The following is a 25,370-nucleotide window of genomic DNA, read 5'->3' on the forward strand; positions in this document are numbered from 1 at the left end:
TTCCATCCTGTGAATGGACCACAATTTATCCATTTACTAGTGAAGGACAGAGTTATTTCCTGTTTGAGATTATTATCAGTAATCCTCTATAACCTTATTCACAACATACTTCATTTTAGAACACTTTGATTAGTAGGGCCTTACTCTTTTGTATATGTGTGTGTATGGGGTAGGGGGTCAGACCTCGAGGTGCTCAGGACTTATTCCTGCCTCTACACTTAGGGATCACTCCTGGAGAGCTCAGGGGATCAAATGGGATTCCAGGGATTGAACCCAGGTTGGCCGCATGCACCTCCCTGCTGTTCTATCACTCTGGACCCAGGAGTGCCTAACTCTTCTGTGACCTGTTCATAGACTGTTTAGTTTTAGGTAATCAAAAATATAACCTTCATGAAGGCTCTGAGCCCTTTATCATAAATGGGAAATGAAGAAACTTGTTGACTATTTTCAAAATTTGAAGAGTATATTTGGGACTTTTTTTTCTTTAGTGTAATGGGTTATGTGTGTGACTCATTGTAGTAGAATACTTGCTTTGAGTGTGTGAGGTCCAAGATTCAATTCATTCCAGGACATGCTTCCCTGAGCATCATCAGGAGCAGCCCTCAGGAACCGCCAGGTGTGGCTCCAAAACCAAATAGATTTTTTTTTTTAAAAGAGCATGCTAACAGAGCACTGGAAGCTGAAAACCGCCAGAACTCAGACACCACCATGCTCGTGGCCAATCTCCACTGGCTCAGACAAGCCTCATCCATGAGTAAATCTGCTGAAAAACACATGTATGAGGGTTTTGTGACCGAAACCTGCAGGCTTGCATGGAGTCAGGAATGGGTGACCTCCCCCTATCTCCCTGTTCTTCCAGGAGCCTGAAAGTCACACCTATGAACTGCCTCTGGTGCCATTTAAGCTCATTAATGGCCATGATGCAGAGACTCACAAATAAATCTTGAAAGATAGCTACAAGTTGCAGAGATGCCTCTAGACCCCAAAGTAACTGTCCAGATAAAAATTTAATTGCAGGTATATCACCCTATTTGAAATTTTATAATTCCTGCAGCAACATCTCATACTCTATGGCACTGATACACCAAGAGTAGTACAACACATTTGATGGGGTATAAAGTAGAAGGCAGCTGATCTCAATTAAAAATATGTGTGTGTGTGTGTGTGTGTGTGTGTGTGTGTGTGTGTATTTGCACACAGGCTCAACCTGTAACAACATGTTAGTAATCTCCCATACAAGGGCTTAATGGCTCCAGGGTGATATACAACAATCTTCACATTCTTTCTTGTAAGGAAAATTTTTTGGATCATTTTTAGCAGACTATTCATAACAAGCAATAAAAAATAAATGATTTAGGGTCAGGCTTTGGGGATGAAGGGAATATTCAAAATAATGGTGGTAGGAATGTGTAATGGTGGTGGGATTGGTGTTGTAACATTGACTATAATAAGTTATTGTGAACAACTTTATAAAATTTTTAAAAAGAGAATGCTGTAGCAGTGGAAAGACAACTGATATCAAATGAATGCATGCAGATATAGTGCAGTGGCAAACATTAGACCAAGCGCTCCAACACTGACTTCTAGTCCTCCAATTTGGTTTCGTTTCCTACCATATTTCTTATTAAACTTCAGCTACATTATGACTTAGACTTTGGTTTGGACTTTGGATAAACGACAATTTTGAACAACTTAGTAAATTATTTGAAAAAAAAGAACTATTTCCACATTATTAAAATATTTATATATATATAATTTATTCCTCACAACCACTCTGTGTGATACCTAGGCAATCATTAATACTAGTTCTATTTACTGGTGAGGAAATCATGATTTAGATATGTAATTTTAGGTGATTGAGGCCACAGTTGACTCCTTATCAGATGCAGTGTGGTGGCAAACACTAGACAAAGAGTTTCTGAATCTTGAAGGTGGATATGGTGCTCTGTAGTAAGGAGAATTAAATAAAATTATATTAATAAAGACTCAGAACGCCTAGTCTTTTCCCCTTCTCCCATTTTATGAACACCCCCATTTGTGTGTGTGTGTGTGTGTCTCTGTGTGTGTCTTAAATACTCAACTATTGCAGCTTTAAGGAGAAATCTAAGATGTGTATGCTAATAAACTTACAGGAGTTTTTTTTGCAGAGGATTGTACCATGTCAGAAGGCTGGTATATTAGATGTTTCTTTGTGTCATAAACATTAGAAGAAATGCCGTCAAAGAGCAAATAGAATTCACAGTATAGTCTAACAGCCTGACAGATTGTTCTCACAAGATTTCTGTTAGCGCATTCTCAATCATTTTTTCCCCGTGTTACATTTGCTGCATTGCTCTGTGAATTAGCTCAGAACACATTCTGCTGCTTACGTGCCAACAACTAACCCACCCAGTAATAGTTATATTTAAAAATTAACTGGGGGCTGGAGAGAGAGATCGGGGTTAGAGGTGCATGCCTTATAGGCAGGGGGGCCCCCAAGTTAATCCCTGGAAAACATGCCCCTTCCCCCAGCACCACCCCTGGGCCCAGGCAGCGTCACCCACTAGACCTGAGCACTGATTGAATTGCCCAGCCTAGTTGGTTAGGAGTGTCCCTCAGACTTCCTGAGCACTGTTTGGGAGGAACTTCCCAAAAAATCAGATTGGGCATTGATTTCTTCCACATACATCTGCTTCAACATGGACTAAACTTTTTATCTCTACTGCCTCATGAATTGCTTAAATTACAAAAGCAAGTAGTTTGATGATTCTTTTCCCTTTAGTCATTTCTGTTGTGGAGGATTCTACAAGCGCAACCTAAAAAAATAGAAACAAACATTACTCTCAGAAACTATTTTTTAAAACTTCTTCGCATAGTTCTGCCAATTTTTTTTCTGTAAAGTTCTGTGTGTGAGCTTTGCAAAATAAACATGTTATATGTTAGATGTTCTTTCTCTTGGCTTTGCTGAGGGGAGAAATCTTGCATAGCTAAGTGAAACCTGGAGCTCCTTTTTGTACTAATTTATTTATAAGGTACATGCTTAGTTTGACACATTGCTTCGAAGCAGGTCTAGAGCATTTTTAGCTCAGTACTATACAGAGAACATTTTTAGCTACACTGCGTTCAGCTTTTCTGCTTCAGAACTGCACCCTGCTCTTTAAAAACACTCCTGTCCTGGTTCTTTATATGACTGCTTTCAGTGCTAGAGAGAATGAAAGGAAACTCATTTGGAAGCTCTTTATAGAAAGAAATTTTCACTTCAGAAACTGCCACACAATGCAAGTAGTTTAGGACAGTGTGCTTGGACCTTCTCACCCTGGCAGAGCCTTAGTTGGAGATTGTTTAAGATATAGTTGTACAAACCAAGGGCAGATCATTCTGCCCCTTTCTGCTTGGGGAGTGCAAATAGTGATTCAGAGCCGAATTCTTTGTGCCACTGTTCAAAGATAAATTGCCTATACTTGGAAGCCAGAAATCGTAGATGGAAGTCCCAGTATGGATGTTTGCTCATTTTCTTCAGGAGAGTTAATCACTACTCAGTTTCCCCAATTTTCCACTAAAAAGAACAAGAGCTTCTTGGGTTTGATTTTAGTAACTGATAGTAAGTGGAGCACCTAGCATTTGTGAAACATGTTGTGTAAACATACTGTTTCCTTTCCCTGTAACCTTTCCTCCAGCCCCTACAAAAAAAAAAGGAATAACTTCATATATCATTCAGAGAAGCTTTGGTATTTTATTCTTTTGTAACCTTTTATAACAATCCCACAGGTTAGTTTGAAAAAATATGTGTGGTTATAAACATTATTAAATTATGTAACCTCAGTGTGTGAATAAAAGCACATTCTAATTTAGTATTTTTGGTATACTTGCAACAGATCACATATTCTACTGAGAAAACGGGCTCTTTTGCTCTTTTTAGACTGTAACAGAAAAAATTATGACTGAGGCTTCAGTAGCTTTCTTGGATTTTGATGTGATGCAGAACGAAAATGGTTCCCTCTAACTCCACCTCCAGTAGTTATTGGGGTGGCTATAAACATAAATTTATGGCCAGAAATGGCTGTTGATATATTTTAAAATAATAGATAAGCACTGAAACATGAACAAAGGGTTGTGCATATACCTGAGAAACATTGAGAAATTTCTATTAGATACCCCAACTACAGGCAACTAGAACTCTTTGAAGAATGGCTGTTTCAGGTCTTTGATAGTTCACGATGAACCCCAGGGATATTATTTCATACCAAAAAGTAAGAAAGCTAGTTTTCAGAAACGATTTCGATTGAGTCAAGGAGTACCTTATGTGGTACCGGGGATCAGACCTTTTCCTGCACCCCACCAGGAGTGATCCCTGAATACAAAACCAGGAGTAAGGCCTGATCATTGCCAAGTGTAGCTCCCCAACCCTCCCCCCCATTTTTTTAAGATAGGAACCACCTTAAAGAGAGTTGCACTAGCTAACAGTGGTATTATTTAAACATCAGATATTATAACTGTAGTATACTGACATTAACATATCAACTATGTTAAAAATATGCGCACATATATTTTATTGTTATTAAAGAAACAATGTATTGTGTTGGAAACCAGTAAAGAAAAGGAAAGATGACCACTAATTCTTCCTTTTTTGTGTAAACTAAATGATTCAGTGCAAGCAAATCATTGGTAAAGGTAAAATTTCTGACACAAAAGTATTTTAGCTAACAAGAATGGTTGATAGCAATGATTCCGTGTAAGCATCAATGAAATGATCTTTAGTGACCACTAAAACTATTAGGTGGATTCCTAATGGAAAACTTAATAATGGTTGGATCCCTGTTTGCTTCCACTACAAACACCTGTTCTTGCAGGCAAGATGGTTGCTTTGAGGACCTGGGTCTACCATATTCCAACCAGATGACTCGTCTCCAATAAAGTTCTCTCTAGGTTTGCTGTTTCTCTTGACTGAGTGGCCCTGAAGCAGCAGTGGAATAGCATCTTCACAGTTACAGCTAAGACAACAGAACATCAATTTAAAATTCTGTAAAGGGCCAGAGCAACAGTACACCAGGTCGGGTGTTTGCCTTGACTGTAGCCAATCCAGGTTCAATTGCCAACACCCCACATGATCCCCCAAGCCTGCCAGAAGTGATTCCTGAGCACAGAGCTAGGAATAAGCTCTGACACTGCTGCATGTGGCTATCATCAACAAAATAAAACAAAACTCCTGTAAAACATAAAAAAAAAGGATAACTTAATAATAATCGGGCTGACAACATGTGTATTCAGATTAATGCTGACATCAAATAAAGACTAAGCTGACATACTTCCTAACAAAAGTCTAATCTCTACTGTGAATTCTTGCTAAAAATTCTGAATCTGCTTGCGCCAAGATAGATGCAGCTACTGGTTACCAGGACATTCCCAGAAAAGGTGTCTGATGTAGTAAAGAAAACCATAGTGTTCACAATTAAAAGCATGCTCATCGTGGTAAAGGTTATTTCAATAGTACTGTAGCACTATCCTCCTGTTGTTCATCAATTTGCTCGAGTGGGAACCAGTAATGTCTCCATTGTGAGACATTTACTGTTACTGTTTTTGGCATATTGAATACACTATGGGGAGCTTGTCAGGCTCTGCTGTGCAGGCGGGATACTCTCGGTTTCTTGCCAGGCTCTCCGAGAGGGATGGAGGAATCGAACCCAGGTCAGCCACAAGCAAGGTAAATGCCCTACCTGCTGTGCTATCGCTCCAGCCAAAAACATTTTATAAAGCATTTGTTAGTGCTGGTAGACAAAAATAAGTAGCCCTTTGAAGCAATATGAAAAATGAATCCAGAGGAAAGATTGAGAGGTAAAGAAAGCAGTGGAGAAGCATAAACGAGAGTATTCAGTATGCCTGGGAAAATGGTTGAGAAGTCTAGAACACATGTTAAGTATGTGGGATCCCTGGTGGGTTGGGTCCCTCCAAATACTACCAAGAGTTCCTTTGGGAAATGTACACTGGTGAATGGATGGCTGTTGGAACGTTATATATCTGAAATCATAACTTTGTAACTGTGTCTCACTGTGATTCAATAAAATAATTTTTTTTATTTAATAAGAGTGGTCCCCCAGACATAGAAGGACTGGCACTCATTTGTGGAATACAAAATAACATAATATGAGACTGACACCCAAGGACAATAGACACAAGGGCCAAGAATATTGCCCCATAGTTGGAAACCTGTCTCATGAGCTGGGGGAGAAGTCAGCTGGAATAGAGAAGGAATCACTAAGACAATGATGGTTGGAGGAATCATTTGGGATGGGAGATGTGTGCTGAAAATAGATAAAGGACCAAACATGATAACCTCTGACCATAATGTCCAAAAGTAGAGAGAGAGTATGGGGGAAAATTGTTTGTTATGGAGGCAGGGGGAAGGTTAGAAAGGGAGGTATACTGGGGATATTGGTGATAGAGAATGTGCACTGGTGGAGGGTTGGGTGTGTGATCATTGTAGATTGAAACTCGAAAGCTTTGTAACTATCTCATGGTGATTCGATTTAAAAAAATAAAAAAAGAGTGGACCCCAAGCACTTTTAGATATGGCACCCTGAAAATTATAAAAACTAAAAAGATACTGAATAAAATAGGGAACAGTAGGTTGTAGTAAAAAGGGGATGCTTAGATCATCCCTGATGCCAGTGTTTAGAGACGAGACAGACAGAAAAGGAAAGAAATCAAGGTGGGGGGGGGGGGGGAGAAGAGAACAAGAAGTATGGGTTAATAGGCATCAGGGCTTCAGTTACACCCGTGATATGAGTGAGGGGTACAGCCATATACCTAGAACACAGATTCAACAGACCTGAAAACAGAGATCTAAGCAGCAACCACTGAAACTGTAATGTGCCTTCCAAGTTGACAGGCAGGAGTGAAGTGGGGGTTGGGGTGGGAAGGGAATATGAGAACAGGAAGAGGGAAGTTGATTCTGGTGGAGGGATTGATGTTGAATTATTATATGCCTACAACACTACTATCAGTAACCTTATAAATCATGGCTCCTTAATAATTAAAAAAATAAATAAAAGTGTACTTTCCTTATTAGTTATCATCATCAGGTATCCACACAAGAGAAAAAAAAGCAAATATATAAGATATTCACAAAAGAAGAAAAGGCAAACCAGCTTTAAATTGTTTTTATGATCAGATATCAAAATGAGTACTGTCTGTAGAGCCTTTATTTCACAAAATTAACTTGAGAAGCAATATACATTATCTTCAAGACTTTGAAGTAACCCTTCTGAAAGAATTCTTTCAAAATGTTCTAGCCCGCTATTTCTCTTTCTGTCTTTGACTCTCTTCCGACTGTGTTTCCTTCCAGTGGCACCCCAACCCGTCCTACTGATTGGCCCCCTTGTCTCATGCTGTGCCCCCCATTTATGAGATTTTCACCAGTGAGCCCCTTGAAATATCCTGGATGCTCACATCAGGGCCATTATTATTTCCCCAGTTGAGAAATGCAGCTTTAGTTTGTCGAGATTCTTGAGTATACAGGCAAAAACCAGAACTTGCAACTTCTTTTCAAGTTAGCTAGCTCTTGCTTCACGGCTTTCTTAACTTCAACACATTGGTTTTCAGTCTCTCTGTATCTGTGGACTAAAGTCTATTTTTCTTACTGGAGTATGAATCTCTTACACAGAAATCAGTGTGCTAATGATACAAGTCATCAGAATTGCCTGAAGTGATCCTGAACTTGGGAAGCCTTGTGTTCCATCATTTGCATATAATACCTACTGATATTATTTCCTGGAAGAGAACAACGCAGTCTCCTGTCCCCACACCTGGCTGTCTTCACCAGGGCCCCTTGGGGGAGGGGGGGCGGGTTGAGTTTTCCTCCCCGCCCCGAGCAGAGCCCCAGCAGCTGAAGACCTCTGGAACCCAGCCACAAGCCTGCTCAAGACCACTCTCCACATGCTCAGACAAGCCTCTCACTTGAAGGAACCAGCAGAGGAACCCAGATGTGCGAACCCTGGGCTGAGATCTCCAAGACCTGCTCAGATCAGGACTGGGCCTTCTCCACCCAGATCCCCCATCTTCCAGTAGCTGGACAGTTATGCCCACCAGCTGCCCCCGGCACCGTGTAATCCCATCAAAGGCCAAGATCCAGAGACTATAAAACCAAGCTCCCAGAAGCACGCGACTGAGACCCTTATTGTCTAGTTCTCATTCTCAGGGAACCCGGCAGGCTATCGAGAGTATCCTGCCCACATGGCAGAGTCTGGCGAGCTCCCCGTGGCGTTTTCAATATGCCAAAACCCAGTAACAAGGATGGGTCTCATTCCCCTGACCCTGAAAGAGCCTCCAATGTGGCACTTGCTAAATTCTCAGGACTAGGACAAATGGAGATGTTACTTGGTGCCTGTTCAAGGAAGTCGATGAACAACAGGATGACAGTGATACAGTGGTTAAATATACTTAAATGCTCTGATACATCCCAGCAGTTCTCAAGGTGTGTTCCAGCACCATCAGTTTCTCACCTAGAACCTGCTAGATAGGCAGAGTTTGAGACCTTTCCCAGAATTAGTGAATTAGAAGCCAGGGGTCTGAGACTCAGCAGTCTGAAACAATTCTACCAGGTAATCCTGTTTTCCAGCATTTTAAAAGAAGTCAGGTGGACATACTGGTTTCCAGACCTAAATGTTGTAACCAGAATCACCTATTAAGATTTTGCAACATCTGTTCCCCAAACCAGATGAGATCTGAACTTCAGGATGCAAGACCACTGGTCATAGAGCATGGAATCAGATCTACATTCCACGTTTGGCTTCAACTTTAGACAAGTTCCTTGGTATAATCAGGCCTCTGTTTTCTATTTTATAAAATAGTACTCATTTTCCTTCCCATCTCATTGGACTGATGAAGGAATTAGGTGAGGAAATGAATATTAACATGTGTTGGTATGCTACATATAAGCTAATCTGTAACTAAATTAGATATACTATGGTTGAAAGAATTTCACATAGTGGTTATTAATATTCTCTTAGAGACCATTGTGCCATACTGTGTTCTGATTAAGTAAATGTTCTCTCCTTGCAGCATGTTTTTATTTTCTTTCTACTACATTGCCTTTCAATAAATTTACAAATTCAGTCATTTTATTTAACTGCCTTTGCAATAGGAATTTTTTTCTTCAGTTATTACCCATATGTTTAGTTTCTATCTTTTTAAGGTTATAAGTCATTTAAAAAAGTGGTCATCCAAAATACTTTGTATCTTTTCACTGTCAGATCTTTTAATAGATTTTATATTATATATTCTATATAGTATATATTATATTATTATATTCTTACATATAATGTTTTAATTACATATAGACTATACAGCTATACCAAGTAAAATACTTTGTTGATTTAATTTGTCTTTGTACTAGTTCTTTGTCATAATTGGTATCATAGAAATTAATGTGTTTTCCTTTTTTTAAACTTCATTAATATGTGTGTGCACGCACATGCATGTAAAGAGCTTTTCTCTTCATTAATGTAAAAAGGTGATTGATTTGGTACCAGTCAATCTCTGTAGTTCACTATTTAAATTATCATACTCTGTATTCTTTCTAGTTTATGGTTACTGTACTTTAGAAAATGAGAATTACTTTGGTCCACTAAGATTTTCCTATAGAACTGTGTGTGTCCAGTAGAAGAACCAGTAAACTTAGAATATGTACTTCCTGGAAAATTCATACTTCCTAATTTCAAAACCAGTCAATGACCTAGTAAATTTGGGACAGAAACCCCTTGGAAGAGAACAGGGAAAAATCTTCACTGCATTGCATTTTGCATTTATTGGATATGACACACTGGCAACAAAAGATAGAAAAAGGAAAATAGTTCAACTTGGTTTTTATGGGAAAAAATTTTAAATTATGGCTCAAGAAGCAGTACCAGCAGCAAAAAGACAGGCTACACAGAATGAAAGAAAATACAAACAGGTATAATTTCTTACCTCTGATAAGAAATTAATCACATAATATACCAAAACGCCACAATAAAATTCAATCAATTCAGAAGTGAGTAGAGGACTTGGATAGTTTTCTGAAAGATATTAAGTATACAGAAAGACATTCAACAATGCATCATCAGGAAAATGCAAAACAAAATGAAAAATGAGATTGTACGGCACACACTGACTAGTTACAAAAACTGGAGCTGAGAATCTAGAACAATTTTAACTTTGCTCTGTTGGTGGGAATGTAATATGGTGTAGCCTCTGGAAACAGTGTAGTGGTTCCTAAAATCTTTAAAATAGAGTTATCATCTTCCACTTTCGAGCAATCCCATTTTCTAGATCCAGAGAGAATTTAGTATATATCAAAAATAATTTAAAATAAGATCTGAAATAGGTATTTGTACTGTGTTCAAAGCTGTATTTTTGATAGCTGTTAACAGATGTCCACTGATGAGTGACTGGATAAGAGAGCAGTTTTATGTATGTGTAGTGGAATGTTACTCAGCCTTAAAAAAAAAAAAGATTTGACATATACGTTACTCAGCCTTAAAAAAAAAAGATTTGACATATACTGCAACATGAATGCAATTTGAGGTTATTATGCTAAGTGATGTGACCCAGTCATATGTAGTTGAAATTATAGAGACAAAGTAGAATGACAGTTGCCAGGAACTGGGGAAAGAAAGAAGTGGGGAGGGGTCACGGTCACGGTCTTCCCGTTGTTCATCGAATTGCTTGAGCAGGCCCAGTAACGTCTCCATCATGAGACTTGTTGTTACTGTGTTTGGCATATCGAATACGTCACGGGGAGCTTGCCAGGCTCTGCCGTGTGGGCGAGATACTCTCGGTAGCTTGCCGGGCTCTCCGAGAGGGGTGGAGGAATCGAACTCGGGTCGTCCATATTGGCTGCGTGCAAGGCAAACGCCCTACCACTATGCTATCGCTCCAGCCCGTGGTGGGGGGGGGGGGGTAGAGAAATAGTATAACAGGTAAAGGGTCCCCTTACATGCAGTTGAACCCAGTATCCCATGTGGTCCTCCAAGTACTGTCAAGAGTAATTCCTGGGTGCAGAGCCCAGAGTAACCCCTAAGCACAGCCAGGTGTGACCCCAAAACAAAAACCAAAAAATGATGGGGAATTACTGTTAATGGGTATAAGTGTTTCAGTTTTACAAGGTGAGTTATGACAGCAGTGATGATAGCACAACATTGTGAACATATATTATTCACATATATAATACGTGGGCTGGAGCGATAGCACAGCGGTAGGGCGTTTGCCTTGCATGCAGCCAACATGGCTGACCCAAGTTCGATTCCTCTGCCCCTTTCAGAGAGCCCGGCAAGCTACCGAGAGTATCTCACCCGCATGGCAGAACCTGGCAAGCTACCCGTGATGTATTCGATATGCCAAACACAGTAACAACAAAGTCTCCAGTGGAGCAGTTACTGGGCCCGCTCGAGCAAATCGATGAACAACGGGAGGACAGTGACAGTGACAGTGATATAATACGTAACACTTCATGATTAAAATGATTAATTAGAGCTGGATAGATAGTACTGGGGTTTAGGCACTAGCCTTGCATGCAGCCAACCTTGGCTCGATTCTCTGCACCACATATGGTACCCCAAGGCCACCAGGAGTTATCATTGAGTGCAGAGCTAGGAGTAAGTCATGAGCATCACTGAGTGTGGCCCCAAAACAAACACTGGTAAATTTATGTTCCGTGTATGTTTTTGATGTTCTTTGTTGGATGGGGGAATATGAGCTTTTATGGTCTAGGATAATAGAAGATACCAAATCATCTCCGTCTCCTTGCATGTAGAGCACAAAGCCTCAAGTCTAACTCCTCCTCCAACTCCTGGGTTCTGTATTGAGTTTATACTTATGTAGTTAACAGGTTTTCCCTAGATGAGTCTCCTTTATCTCTTTAGTTTGGGGAGTTGTTTGTTTTGTTTTGTTTCATTTCCTTTTTATGTGAAATGGATTTTTGGAGAAAAATGGAAAGTTGACTCAGATATGTATTGAGTTAACAGAGCCCATAAATTTGAGCTTTGAAGTCAGGGATAGTTTTTATTCTAAAGGTAATTACAGGCAGTCTATATCCAAGATTATGTTATTGCCAGAAATTAAGCTAAATGTGGCTGAGTGGGGAGCACTTAAAGCATTTATTATTCTTGAGGTGTTTTTTTTTTCTTGGTTTTTTTTTTTTGCTTTTTGTGTCACACCCAAATGCAATGTTCAGGGATTACTCCTGGCTCTGCACTCAGGAATTACTCCTGGCAGTGCTCAGGGGACCATATGGGATGCTGGCAATCGAACCCGGGTTGGCCGCATGCAAGGCAAACTCCCTATCCGCTGTGCTATCACTCCAGCCCCTTATTCCTGAGTTTTGAGGGGCGGTTTTGCTCTGGCTAATAACAAGACATTCTTGTAATACAGATGTTTTTTATCTTGAGTTCTTATAGTGTTGTCTACACTCATTACGGTTTTAAATTTACCAGTACAGCATTTTCAAAATCTAAGTTTTACGTGAACTGTTGAAATAGTTCATCTCTAATAAGAGGTCTTGCTTCTCAAGTTATTCCAGAACATTATCATTATTAGAAGAAATGAAGCACTGTAATACATTTGTATACTCTTGGATTTATGAGGCTAAGAAAAATTCTATTTCAAGGTTTTAATTATTCTATTACTAGAATAGTAATAGAATAGTAATAGTAATAGTAATAGAATAGTATTTAGTAATTATTATTAGTAATTATTATTAGTAGTAGTTATTATTATTAGTAATTAGTAATTATTATTAGTAGTAGTAATTATTATTATTAGTAATTATTCTATTACTATTCTATTCTATTACTAGGGCTGGAGCGATAGCACAGCGGGTAGGGCGTTCGCCTTACAAGCGGCCAACATGGCCGACCCGAGTTCGATTCCTCCGCCCCTCTCGGAGAGCCTGGCAAGCTACCGAGAGTATTCGATATGCCAGACACAGTAACAACAAAGTCTCCAATGGAGACGTTACTGGGCCCGCTCGAGCAAATCGATGATCAACGGGAGGGCCTTTACCTTTTACCTTTAATTATTCTAATTTACCTGGAGACCAAATAGCTTTATTGAACTATATATTCATAATAATGGCTGTTACTATTTTCTATAATGTAATATATAATTACATTGTTGGATTTGAAGAAAATCCAAACTTTCCAGTAGTTTTATTTAGGAAAGCTAATGAAGTTTTAGAATAACTATGTAACATTTTCTAAAATTGTGTTTTACTAACACAACTCTTACTTGAGAGTCAGGATTCTGCTTTGTAAAATATAAAACTTGTTAATATCTGACTTCAGTTTACATTGGGCCAGCTTGTTCAGCTTTTTCTTTCAGAAAAAGTGAAGGATTTTTGCGATCTGAAGAGAAATCAGAGTTGGGCCTGCTTGTTGTAAATTAAGAGTATCTTACAGGAATATTATGTACTATGACTAATATTCAGTTTCAGAAGTACAATACAGCAAGTATTGTACTTACGGGTACATAATACTTAACATCCTCAATGTTACTTTATTTAAGATCACTTTACAGTAATGTTGATGAGGAAAAAATTTAATGCCTGTGGACATTGAGGAGACATGATATAATTGTCAAATTTGCTTTTATAATACATTGTTTTGCTTAAAGCCCTTTTCTAAGAACCTGTGGATAATTTTTTCCTGTTTTAAACACTGCGGCTTACAAAATTGTTCATGATAATTTATTACAGTCATCCAGTATTCCAACACCAATCCAACCACCACTGTCACCTTCCCGCCATCATTGTGTCCAATTTCCCAACCATTTCCAAACCTGTCCCCATAAAAGGCCCACAATAATGCTTGCTACCATTAAATGCTTAACAAGATGATCAGACAATATTTCTGTAGAAGAAAATTTGTGAAAATTGTTATATCTCACCATGAGAACATTAAGTCCTTGTGTGAGGGTTTACTAAGCTGCTGTTGCAGGATAAGCCTTCTGTACTGCTTCTGTTAGTCGATGTTGATTGGTTTCCGAGTTACATCCCACCCAATCTGGGGTGCTCCTGCTGGGATGTTAGTGTTGGAGAGTTTGGACATGCAGCTGTTCATTCAAGAAAATCCATAACATTTAACTCACGTGGCTTAAGGTCTTTAGGAAGTCGGGGAGTGGGGAAAGATCTCCCACCCTGACTCCAAGAAGGTCTTGAGTTTCCAGCCACAAAGACCCTTAAACCCATATACCTGGAGTTTTTGGGAGATCAGGTTCTCTGGCACTCAGTCCTGAGATGGTGGGGTCTGGTGTGGGGCATAGCGGGGACTTTGGGGTGTGGGAGTGGCTGATGGGACTTTGTTAGGGTGGGCACTGGCCCACTCCACTCTGAGACCTCCCTAGAAGTTTCAGACAGGAAAAGGAGAACCTACAGACAATTTTAATTGAGGACTTTTTAAATATGTCTGCTCAAAATTTTTCAATAATGCCTAAGTTTGAGCAGAGGGTTTGGAGTGAGAGAAACTTAAACAGGAATCTCTGAATACTAGTTTCGTGAACACTCAGCACTCAAATAATCTTGTCACCTAGTTTAATTTACTTACCACGAGGCCTCAGTACCATCATCTGCAGTATAGGGAGAAACATCATTTTTAATCATTTAAAAATTCTTTTTCTGTCCCAGTCCTCTTCTTTAATCTATGTGCTGCCAAGACAAGCACTCCCTGTTCACTTCTTTAACAGATCTCTGGCGGGCTCTTATGCCTTTGTCTCCATCTATAGAATGTGACTAATACAACATACTATCTACTCCCTGCTCAATTTATCCTAGATGTTTGTCTAAAAGTATAATCATATTTGAAGCATTGTGAACCAGTATGTCAAAGATTATTTTAACTTAGTTATTAAAACAAAGTGAACTAGCAAACTTTTCTTACCATTTTATCCTATTATAGTGACTATGTGTCAGAAAATATTTATTTATATTACTAGAAGGGTGCCAACCACCAAAAATATTAGGGAGTGCTCCTTTAGTTTAGGTAATTCACAGAATACTTTATCGTTTTTGTAATTTAAATCCTGATCTATCAAACAGTGCACAGATGGAACATTACTAACAGCAGTAATTAAATTGTAAATTCATTTTAAAGAGTTGGCGGTAGTATTTCAATCCATATTCTGTTGTCAGTTATGTTCATTTTTATTTGGATTATGATTTTGAATACCCAAATATAGAAAGAAAACAGACTTATTTTAAACATCCTATTTTTTAGTTGCATACTTAACAATGTTTGTTCCATCAACAGACCTTTATTAAATGCCTACTGGGGATGTGGAGGGGGGGACTGGAGTGATTGTACAGCAGGGAGGGTGTTTACCGTGCATATAGCTGACCTGGGCTGAATCCCATATTGCCCCCTGAGCATTACCAGGAGTCATTCCTAAGTGCAGAACTAGGAGTAACCTCTTTGGGTGTGGCTCAGAGAAAACAAAAATAGCCTACTGTGAGCCCCAGCTACTTCTAGGAGATCGGGAGAGGTGGGTTCACACCCGCCATCGCTTGGAGCTTATTTCTGGCTCTGTGTTTGGAGGTCACTCCTAGTGATCCCTGGGGGACCATTTGCAGGGCCAGGGACTGCATGCAAGGCAAGTAAGTGACTTCTCCCCTGTACTGTCTTTCTGGCCCCAAGATCCAGCAGTGACCAGGAGAAGCAAAATCCTGGCCTTCATGGAACTTACATTCTAGTATAGTAGAGATGACTAGTTATCAAAATGTGCATAATATCAAGTAGTAATAACTGCTTTAAAAAAAAAAAGTCAAGTAAAGACCTATCGAACTATGGAGTGAAAACTGCTATTCTACACAGGATGGTGAGAGAAAGTTTTTTCTCTCACTGACATGGAAGCAATGACACAGCGACGATATCTGGGAGACAAGCAGGCAGAGGAAATGATGAGTACCAGAATCCTAGTTTGGAACGTGTTTACCTCTTTCGTTGAAGTTTTGCTTAATACCTTAGAAAGTAAAGGGAGAATTACAGGCTTTCTCCTCTCGTCTCTGTTTTCACAGTTACTATCTCCTAGCAGTATTACTTTTTATGCACATGTCTTCCTAAGCTGGCCTTTGGGGATAGAAATAAATATGCCATACTTGCCGTACATCATAATTGCTGAATAGATGTTGTTTGAACCACTTAGTTCAATTATCTTTTGAACAATACTCTTTTTTTGGAGGGGGAACCACACTCAGCTGTGCTCAGGGATTACTCCAGGTTCTACTCTCATGGATCACTCCTTGCTGTGCCAGGGGGACCATATCAGGTGCCAGGGATTGAACCCTGGTCAGTTGCGTGCAAGGCAGACACCCTACCTACTGTACTATCACTCTGGCCTGAACACCTTCCTAAAATTCATGCCAAAAAATTATAATGAATAATAATAAATTCATCTTAAAATTCATGTCAAGGAATTGTAATATAAATTGTTAGGTATAACAATGTATATATATCTAAGAGTATGTAAGAATCATGTAGACCTAGACTCCATTTAGAGAAAGTAGAATACAGTAATTTTTTTAGTGAAGTGTCTTTAAATTTGTAAGATTCTTCTTAACTAAAGTATGATATTCACGTTTTAAAAACTCAGTGATAGGGGCTGGAGCGATAATACAGTGGGTAAGGCGTTTGCCTTGCATGCGGCCAACCTGGGTTGATTCCCAGCGTCCCATCTGGACCCCTGAGCACCGCCAGGAGTAATTTCTGAGTGCAATGCCAGGTGTGACCCAAAAAGCCCAAAAACTAAACAAATAAAATTAAATTAAAACTCAGTGATAGCCTCAATTCTCAGTATTTAAATTTTCCTTGAAATATTCTAATGGTTACTTGAAAAGTTCAGTTAGGAGAAAGAATGTGACAAGTATCACAGAGGAATTCTTTGAATTACAAATTATTTTAGAAAGAAAACATGCTCTGTCAGATTAAAACTACATTATATTTTTATTTCATTATTTTGGACTGGTTCTGCAAACAAGTTATCACACAGTTTTCCTTAAAATGAGTATTTTCTGTTTTAGATCTCCAAAGTTATTTAAAAAAACACCAACTTTTTTTATTGGGTTATGTTTCTAAGAAAATGAACCTTTAGGGTCAGTAATAAAGAGGAGATCTCAAGGCTTTTGAATGCATGGTATTTTTTTAAACTTTTTTTTTTAAGCCTGAAAGGTTAATCGAGCTCATGGATGTGGCAAAAGCTTAAAAATAAGGAAGCTTATCACCACTCAGCAGAAAGCCCTGGTTTTAGCTTTTAAAGTCAGTATCATTTAAACATTGCAGAATGTCGATGCAGTCCACAATTTTGAAATTTCAAGGTTTATATGGTCAGTTTTCTACAACTTGAACGGCATTATAACAAAGCCATTATACATGGTTTACCGAAGCAAGACCATGATGCCTGTGTTGTTTTGAAACCCCTCCATCTCAATGAACAATGTCTGTCTTTCTCCTTTAGCAAATCTATAGTCAAAGTTCCCAGAATGGGACCAGATTTAACATCTGGTTATTAATATTCCTTATGTTCCATTGTTTGTTTCTTTAAAAAGTTATCCCAGGCCCCTGTTTTTCTTTTCAAACCACTGATATGCTGAGGAGAGAAAGCCAGTTCTCCTTTAGAGATCTTACATTCTAGATGGGTCTTGTTGCTTTCAAATTCAACTCATTCCTTTATTCCTAGTATCTCCCATTGACTCAAAAAACTATAGCTTAACACCCAAAAGAGTCAAATATGAAAATACCTCGATTTATAAATACACAACTTACAAAGGTTTTTTTTATGCCACACCGATACTTTTTCTTTGCAAAAAATGCAGGTGATAAAATGTGTAATTGGATTTCTCTTAAAAGCTGAGTATCATATCCAAGACAGACCAAACCCATAACTTTGCTTCCTTTTCCTCCTGATAAAATATATAGAAATAAAATGTACAGAAAGATGAGATGAAAACACAGTGATGGCTGGAAGCAGTGGCTTCAACTGCTGGCTTGTGGACTGGCCACAGCCCCAGTCTACTGGGGGTAGAAAGGTGGAGAATCACTGCAGTATGCAGTGATCATAAACTGGTGGTCTGTCACCCAATATACAGGCCAGGTGCTGTTCTATGGGTGTAAGCATTGGAGAGTGCTGGTTTGAAAGATGGAAACACATGCTTCGCATGCAGTGCAGAAGCCCCAGTTTTGATCCCTAACACCATATGGTCCCTTAGTCACCATCATAAGCAACCTCCAAAAACCCAAGCTGGGAATCACTCCCATACAACATCCAAATAAAAAAACATATGTGTGTATATGTATGTATGTATGTATGTATGTATAAACGGTATGTATGTGAAGACACAAATAGTAAGTACAAATAGTTAAGTACAAAGACCATAGTAAGTACAAAGACCTAATGGTAGGTAGAGCACGTGCCTTGAGCCCTGGCACTACATCCCTCCCACCACATCCCAAGAACTGCTAGGGGTGATCCTAAGGGAACCCTCCCTCATCCCTCACCCAGTGTGGGACCCCCCCCCCCAACAAAAGAGAGTGATAATTAAACTGATTTCTGGCTCTCTGATCAAGCCCAGAACACATAACCACTCCTTACACAAGACCTCTCCTACTACTACACTTGCAGTGCAGATGGCTGGCATAAACCTCAGGTAAAACACCAGGAAGATTATTTTTTAAAAAAGAAATCGGGGAAAGCTCAAGCTTTTGAGAATATATGTCACCAGAACAAAAGGAATAGCCGCCTTCTTGCTCTGGCACGTAGAGGCCTGCTGGCTCCTCACCCATTCTACTGGAAGGAGCACTGCCCAAGGGCCTCTGCCCGACACCCCAAGCTGCACTCAAAATCTAGCCAAAACACAGACCATCTGTACCGGAAGAGGATATTCATGCTACTCCAGAATCGTTCTGTGCTGAAGATGAGTGAGTATTTGAAGATCAGAGATGCAAGGAAAACTACCAGCACGAAGGTCTAGAATAGCCCCATTAAGCAAGAGTAAGAAAACACAGGCCGTAAGAAAGCACACTGAGAGCTGAAATAGTGACTCGGACATCATACAGTCACATATGCTCACAAAACCACTCCCTTTCACTGGCACACTGCACCCTAACTACATACGTGCTTGCAATCACAACTCCTTGTATTTTTGTTTCATTTGTTTTTTTTTTTTAATCATTTGTTTTTTTTAAATGCACCAGGTCCAAATTCTTCTCCCAGCATGACTTTTGGAATGACCTAATTGCACTTAAAAGCATCATTCTGAGGCCAGGAATGTGGCTCAAGGGGTAGAGCACCTGTCTTGAATATATGAGACCCTGGGTTTGGTCCCCAACATGGTATGGTCCCCAGGCATTGCTGAGGTGTGACCCTGGCAACCTCTAAGTGTCACTAAGTGTATCCCCTGAACACTGCAACAGTAATAACCACCACTACCAAAGTGATTGTAATAAAAGCATTCATCTAGTTGCTGTGTTGAGAATAGAATCAAATAGAAGAGAGGATGAGAGTTGAATCAGAGAGATGAATTTAGATATCACTTCGTTATTCCAAGTGAGTGATGCCATTGATTCTGCCACAGTGGTGATGAGTTGGTGAAAAGAGGCCAGATTCTGGGTATCCCTAGAAGGTGACCCCAACAAGGTCTCCTGATTGATTAGATTAAAAACGTGCTCTGAGCGTAGGAAGAGGGGCAAGACTGGAAGTTTTGAATATTAGCAAGCGTAGGTTACAGGGGCAAGACTGGAAGTTTTGAATATTAGGTTTCTAAAGTCTTTTTTTTTTTTCCTTTTTGGGTCACACCCAGCGATGCACAGGGATTACTCCTGGCTTTGCACTCAGGAATTACTCCTGGCGGTGCTCAAGGGACCATATGGGATGCTGGGTATCGAACCCGGGTCGGCTGCATGCAAGGCAAATGTCCTACCCACTGTACTATCGCTCCAGCCCCCTCTAACGTCTTTCTGACTTGCAAGTAAAAATGTCAATTACTTGAATTGCCTTTTGGATATAATGTGTCAGAATGCTGAAGAAAAATCTGGCATGCAGATAGCATTATGGAAGTAGACCACCTATAAAACTGCACATAAAGATAGGAGATTCAGTGAGATCGTAACTGCACATAAAGACATGAGATTCAATGAGAAAGACAAAAGAGTCCTTAGATCTAAGACACTCCAACATTTACAATCCAGGGAGATGAGAAGGAACGATTTTCAAAGATGACTGAGAAGTTGTCAGTGGCATCTAAGGAGAACTAAGAAAGAATGATTCCCTAGAACCTGTGGAAGGATGTGTTTCAAAAGACACTATTTTTTTGCTGCTGAAAAGTCAGATAAAAGCACTAAAAACTCACTTCAATTTGACAGTGTAGTTGCTTGTGGTATTTATGTTGACAAGATCTGTTACAGTTTTTAATAGGTGGTAAGTTGGTACAATGTAAATTTGTATTAAATTGCTTGCACCCAACTACTTCACAAATGAAACTGTTAGGGTATTTCTTTTGATCTAGGAGCACTGTGAAAAAATTTACTGAGATAACAAGGAAGCCGCAAACAGAAAGTGTGGGAATCAGTCTGGGATATGTTAACAGTATCAGGAACACTTCTTTTGTGTAGGATGGAAAGTTCAAGTTAGTAGTTATGAATCTGGTCAGATGAAATTTCCCTCTTGTGATTCAGCATTTAAAGAAAAACACATAGAAGGTAAGGTAACAGCGTATTACCTTATGTAATAAGTCAATAATGCATCTTTGCCTGAATTTCTCTTCTGGCTTCTCACTAGGTATGGTCTGAATATGCGTTGCTTGGCAGCTCGGGTCAACTATAAGACTTTGATTATCATCTGTGCACTCTTCACTTTGGTCACAGTACTTTTATGGAATAAATGTTCCAGCGACAAAGCAATCCAGTTTTCTCGACACTTGAGTGGTGGCTTCCGAGTGGATGGCTTCGAGAAGAGAGCTGCAGCATCAGAAAGTAACAGCTATGTGAACCACCTGGGCAAGCAGCAATCTGACGAGGCGTTTCTGCAGGAGCAGCAGAAGGCACCACCTGTCGTTGGAGGCTTCAATAGTAATGGGGGGAACAAGGTGTTGGGGCTCAAATATGAAGAAATTGACTGCCTCATAAATGATGAACACACAATCAAAGGGAGAAGAGAAGGAAATGAAGTCTTTCTGCCGTTCAGTTGGGTCGAGAAGTATTTTGATGTTTATGGAAAGGTGGTTCAGTATGATGGCTATGACCGGTTTGAATTCTCTCACAGCTATTCCAAAGTCTATGCACAGCGAGCCCCTTACCACCCTGATGGTGTGTTTATGTCATTTGAGGGCTACAATGTGGAAGTTCGAGACAGAGTCAAGTGTATAAGTGGGGTTGAAGGTAGGTATCTGTCTGCTCCCCTGGGCTGTATTTGTCTGACTTGATTGTGTTAGTAATAAAGCATGTGTATGCATTGCTTATCCTTCAGGGGTCTTTCATCCATCTGACTTGGCAGGGAGGAAAAGGTTAACTCTAAAACTAAGGCAGCTTTCTAGCAGGTATGATTTTAAGACTGCAGCAAGATCATACCCAATGAAATAGGATTACTGCATTAGCCTGCCTTAGAACCTGAATAGCAGGAAGGTCAAAGCAGAACAGCTGCAGAAATGCTGTGTTAAAATAAATAGTTATTATCCTGGGAGAGGAGATAGGAAAAAGTGAACCCACTCCCCTCAGTGGACCCATGGATTTACCAGTGCAGTCTTGGTACTGAGATTAGCCAGGTACCTTCTCTGGAAGATTCACAATCCTCAGAACAGAACACACAGACACCATTCTCTCTAACTGTAGTAGATCACATACCGCCTTTTATTGTCCTTAAGACTTGGACTAGAGGTGAGAGAGCTAGTACAGCGGGTAAGGTGCTTGCTTTGCTTGTTGCCAACCCTGGTTTCATCACCAGGATCTCATAGATTCCCCTGAGCAACCCCAGATGTGATCTCAGAGTACAGAGCTAGGAGTAATCCCTGAGCATCACCACATTTGAGCATCATTACAGCAAAAGCCAAAAATTTCAGAAAACTTGGGACAGTCAATATTAGCGTTCTTTTACATATAATTTGTACATTTTGCAGTTTGTATTTTCAACCTAGCGTTGGTCAGAAAGCTGAGTTTGACCTTAAGTTCTTCAGTGATGGGGAAGCATCACATTTTAGGATAACTTGGCTTTGTGCTCTCTTCGGCAGCACATACACTAAAATTGAAACAGTGCAGGATTACTTGGTTTTAATTTCATTTTATTTTCCTCATTTTTTTAATAAAATGACTGCCCAACTCTATTAAATTTTTAATAAGATCATTAATCGTTTGTTTCTTCTAAAGATGAAAATGGCCAGATTCTCTAATATTCTTACCACTTTAAGGAAAGAGCTTGTTACTGGGCCCAGAGAGATAGTAGTGGCCAGGGCATTTTACCTTGCACATGGCCAACTCAGTGCCGATCCCCAGCATGCCACAGAGTTCCCCAAGGACCACCAGGAGTAATTCCTGAGTGCAGAGCCAGGAGTAACCCCTGAGCATCATCTGGTGTACCCAAAATGCCTCCTCCCAAAAGTAAAACTACTGTTTTTTAATAGTCTCAGTTGGTTCTTATGCCAGTTGTACATTATTGTCATTCATCTTTGAGATATAAATAAACTTCTAATTGAAAACTTCATTTGATTTTTTGAAAAATCTCTATTCTTAAAAAAAAAGTTATAAACGTTGACAGTCTTACCAGTACTCTAGGTTTTATTTTTCTTTTTAAGCCTGGTGGTCCCCAATTCTTTAAACTGTTTTGAAACTGCATCCTAAATCATGCAGTTACCAGGCTCATAGTCTTTACTATGCCCATCTAATACTTGTTCAGTTTATTTGAGAACTACAGATAGTTTCTTTCTTAATACGTGCATACCATATAATGTAATAGTAAAATGTACTTGTCCACTTCATATTATTGTATTTCCCATAAAATAAATTAACCAGTAACAGCAAGCATTTAATAAGTTTTGCTTGGAACTGTATAAGAAGTACTCCTTATTACTTCAGATTTTATGGATAAATATTAAACTTTAATTTTAAGTTTTTGTTCTCAGGAATTACATTTTGACATGAAGAGTATAAAAAAAGGATCTCAAACTATGTTTAAAAGTGCTTAGTTACAAATGACGTGTTAAACAATTTACCCATTGGATGGTAGCCTATTAAGCAATATCCCAACATTGGCAGGGGACATTAATACGTAATTAACTTGATTGTTAAATACAAATATTTAATAAAATGTTCAGATCAGTTATTCACAAAGGAAGTTGTGATAGCATTATCAGTCTAAATATATGAAGCAGGATTTACAAAGCAAGATATCGTTAACTTTATGAGTAAAAATAAAATACATGAGAATCAGTTCTTAAACTAAACTAAAGCTCCTAAACTAAACTTAAACTAAAGCAAGCTGGCTGGCAGAAAAAGAAGGAAAAAAATCTAGTTCTAGTTCTGAAACTCAGTGCAATCTGTGGTGGTAACCAGAGGGGAAGGGGAGAGATTAGAGGAGGATTAGGAGCAGGGTCTTTGGCTGTGGGGTGGCGAGAATGAGCCTACGGCAGGATCCACTTATGGAAGCTAGACCTGTGAAATTCAGACTGTTATAAATCAGTGTGAGTGCAAAAATTATCCTTCAAAGATAATTTACAGGGGCTGGAATGATAGTTCAGTAAGTAAAACTCGTGCCTGCATTCAACCAACCCAGGTTCAATTCCTGGCACCACATAGGATCAATCCCCAGAGCCCCACAGGAACGATCCCTGAGTACAGAGCCAGGAGTAGGCCCTGAGCACCACTGCTGAGCCACAGCAACAAAAACAGATAATCTACAATATCTTATCCAGTTATTATTAACAAGAATAGACATGGGACTTTGTTTAAATATGATTAATTTCAGTGCAGACTTTTAGAAATCATGCAAACAGCAAACAGCAGAGCTCAAAAATGATCGCTACACCTAATAATATCCCAGAATTAAAAGTGAGGGGTAGTGTTTGGGATAGGCTTGTATCTGATACCTGCCTGTGGTTATTTGCTGGATTTCTCTGTTTTCTAGGTGTACCTTTATCTACACAGTGGGGCCCACAAGGCTATTTCTACCCAATCCAGATTGCACAATATGGGTTAAGTCATTACAGCAAGAATCTGACTGAGAAACCTCCTCACATAGAGGTTTATGAAACCGCAGAAGACAGAGACAGAAACAGCAAGCCTAATGACTGGACCGTGCCAAAAGGCTGCTTTGTGGCGAGTGTGGCTGATAAGTCTCGATTTACAAATGTCAAGCAGTTCATTGCTCCAGGTAAAGCATGTGTGTACACTCATTTCATGTTCTATAGCATTTGCTACTCTCATAAAATTGTTCATACAGTTTAAAAGACGCATGAGCAGGCCCTTTATGTTCCAGGTCGAAATAAACGATACTATCCAAAAGAAAAACAGGGTTATATTCAGGGTTATAAAAGGAATGTTTACTTTGTATGGGGCCTGGCCATAGAATGCATATTCAGATCAGATTACAGCACAGTGTGTGTCTCCCTACAGAGATTCACAACAATGACAGAGTTCCATAGTTTATCTTACCATTTCAGTAAGGCTCTCTTTAGTTTTTTGGGGGGATAGGATGGTGCTGGGGATTGAACCCAGAGTTTCAGGCATGTCAGATAAGCGCTCTATCACTAAGCTACATGCTCTGTCCTAGCATTGTTTAATTTTAAAACAATGGAGGGGGCCAGGGCAGAAAGATAGTACAGCGAATAAAGCACTTGCATTGCACACAAGCAACCTCTCTTCCATCCCCAGCAGCCAACATGGTTGCTTGAACCCCACCAGGAGAGATCTCAGAGCACAGAGCCAGGAGTAAGCCCTGAGTACTGCCAGGTGTGGCCCCAAAACAAACATTTAAAAAGCTATTTTACATTAAGGCTGAAGAGAGAGTACTATAGGTAAGGTCCTTGTATCGCACACTGATGACCCAGGTTTGATCTCCAGTACCACATACGGAGTCCTCAGTGTGGCCCGAACTTTTTTTTTTTTTTAAAGAAAAAACCCTATTTCACGCTAAGGGACAAATTTTTCTTTATGGTCACAGATGTCCTTTCCTTTGCTTTATTTTTAACCAATTGCTTTTACTTTTTTCAAGATCATCTAACATTACCAAACAGGCTCACTTTCCATATTGAATTTTCTTAATTTACTGGATTGTCTCAAACACAGTAGCAATTGTCACAATGGAGAAGTTACTGGGCCCGCTCGAGCAAATCGATGAACAATGGGAGGAGTGACAATGACAGTCTCAAACTTAGTATAAAGCCATTTCAT

The 25,370-nt window shown here is 39.5% G+C and overlaps 1 protein-coding gene across 2 annotated transcripts in view; it reads left to right on the forward strand.

Annotated features, from left to right (window-relative positions):
* Nucleotides 1-25,370, forward strand: part of GLCE (glucuronic acid epimerase) — a 79,679-nt gene that overhangs the window by 40,937 nt on the left and 13,372 nt on the right. For both annotated transcript variants that reach the window (XM_056134854.1, XM_056134853.1), the window contains 2 exons: nt 20,773-21,371; nt 24,106-24,351. In XM_056134854.1, the coding sequence (XP_055990829.1) occupies nt 20,786-21,371; nt 24,106-24,351 (832 nt within the window). In that variant the 5' untranslated portion in view covers nt 20,773-20,785. The remainder of the gene's footprint in view (nt 1-20,772; nt 21,372-24,105; nt 24,352-25,370) is intronic.

Source organism: Sorex fumeus, unplaced genomic scaffold (assembly GCF_029834395.1).
Source record: "Sorex fumeus unplaced genomic scaffold, SorFum_2.1 ptg000109l, whole genome shotgun sequence".
NCBI lineage: Eukaryota > Metazoa > Chordata > Mammalia > Eulipotyphla > Soricidae > Sorex > Sorex fumeus.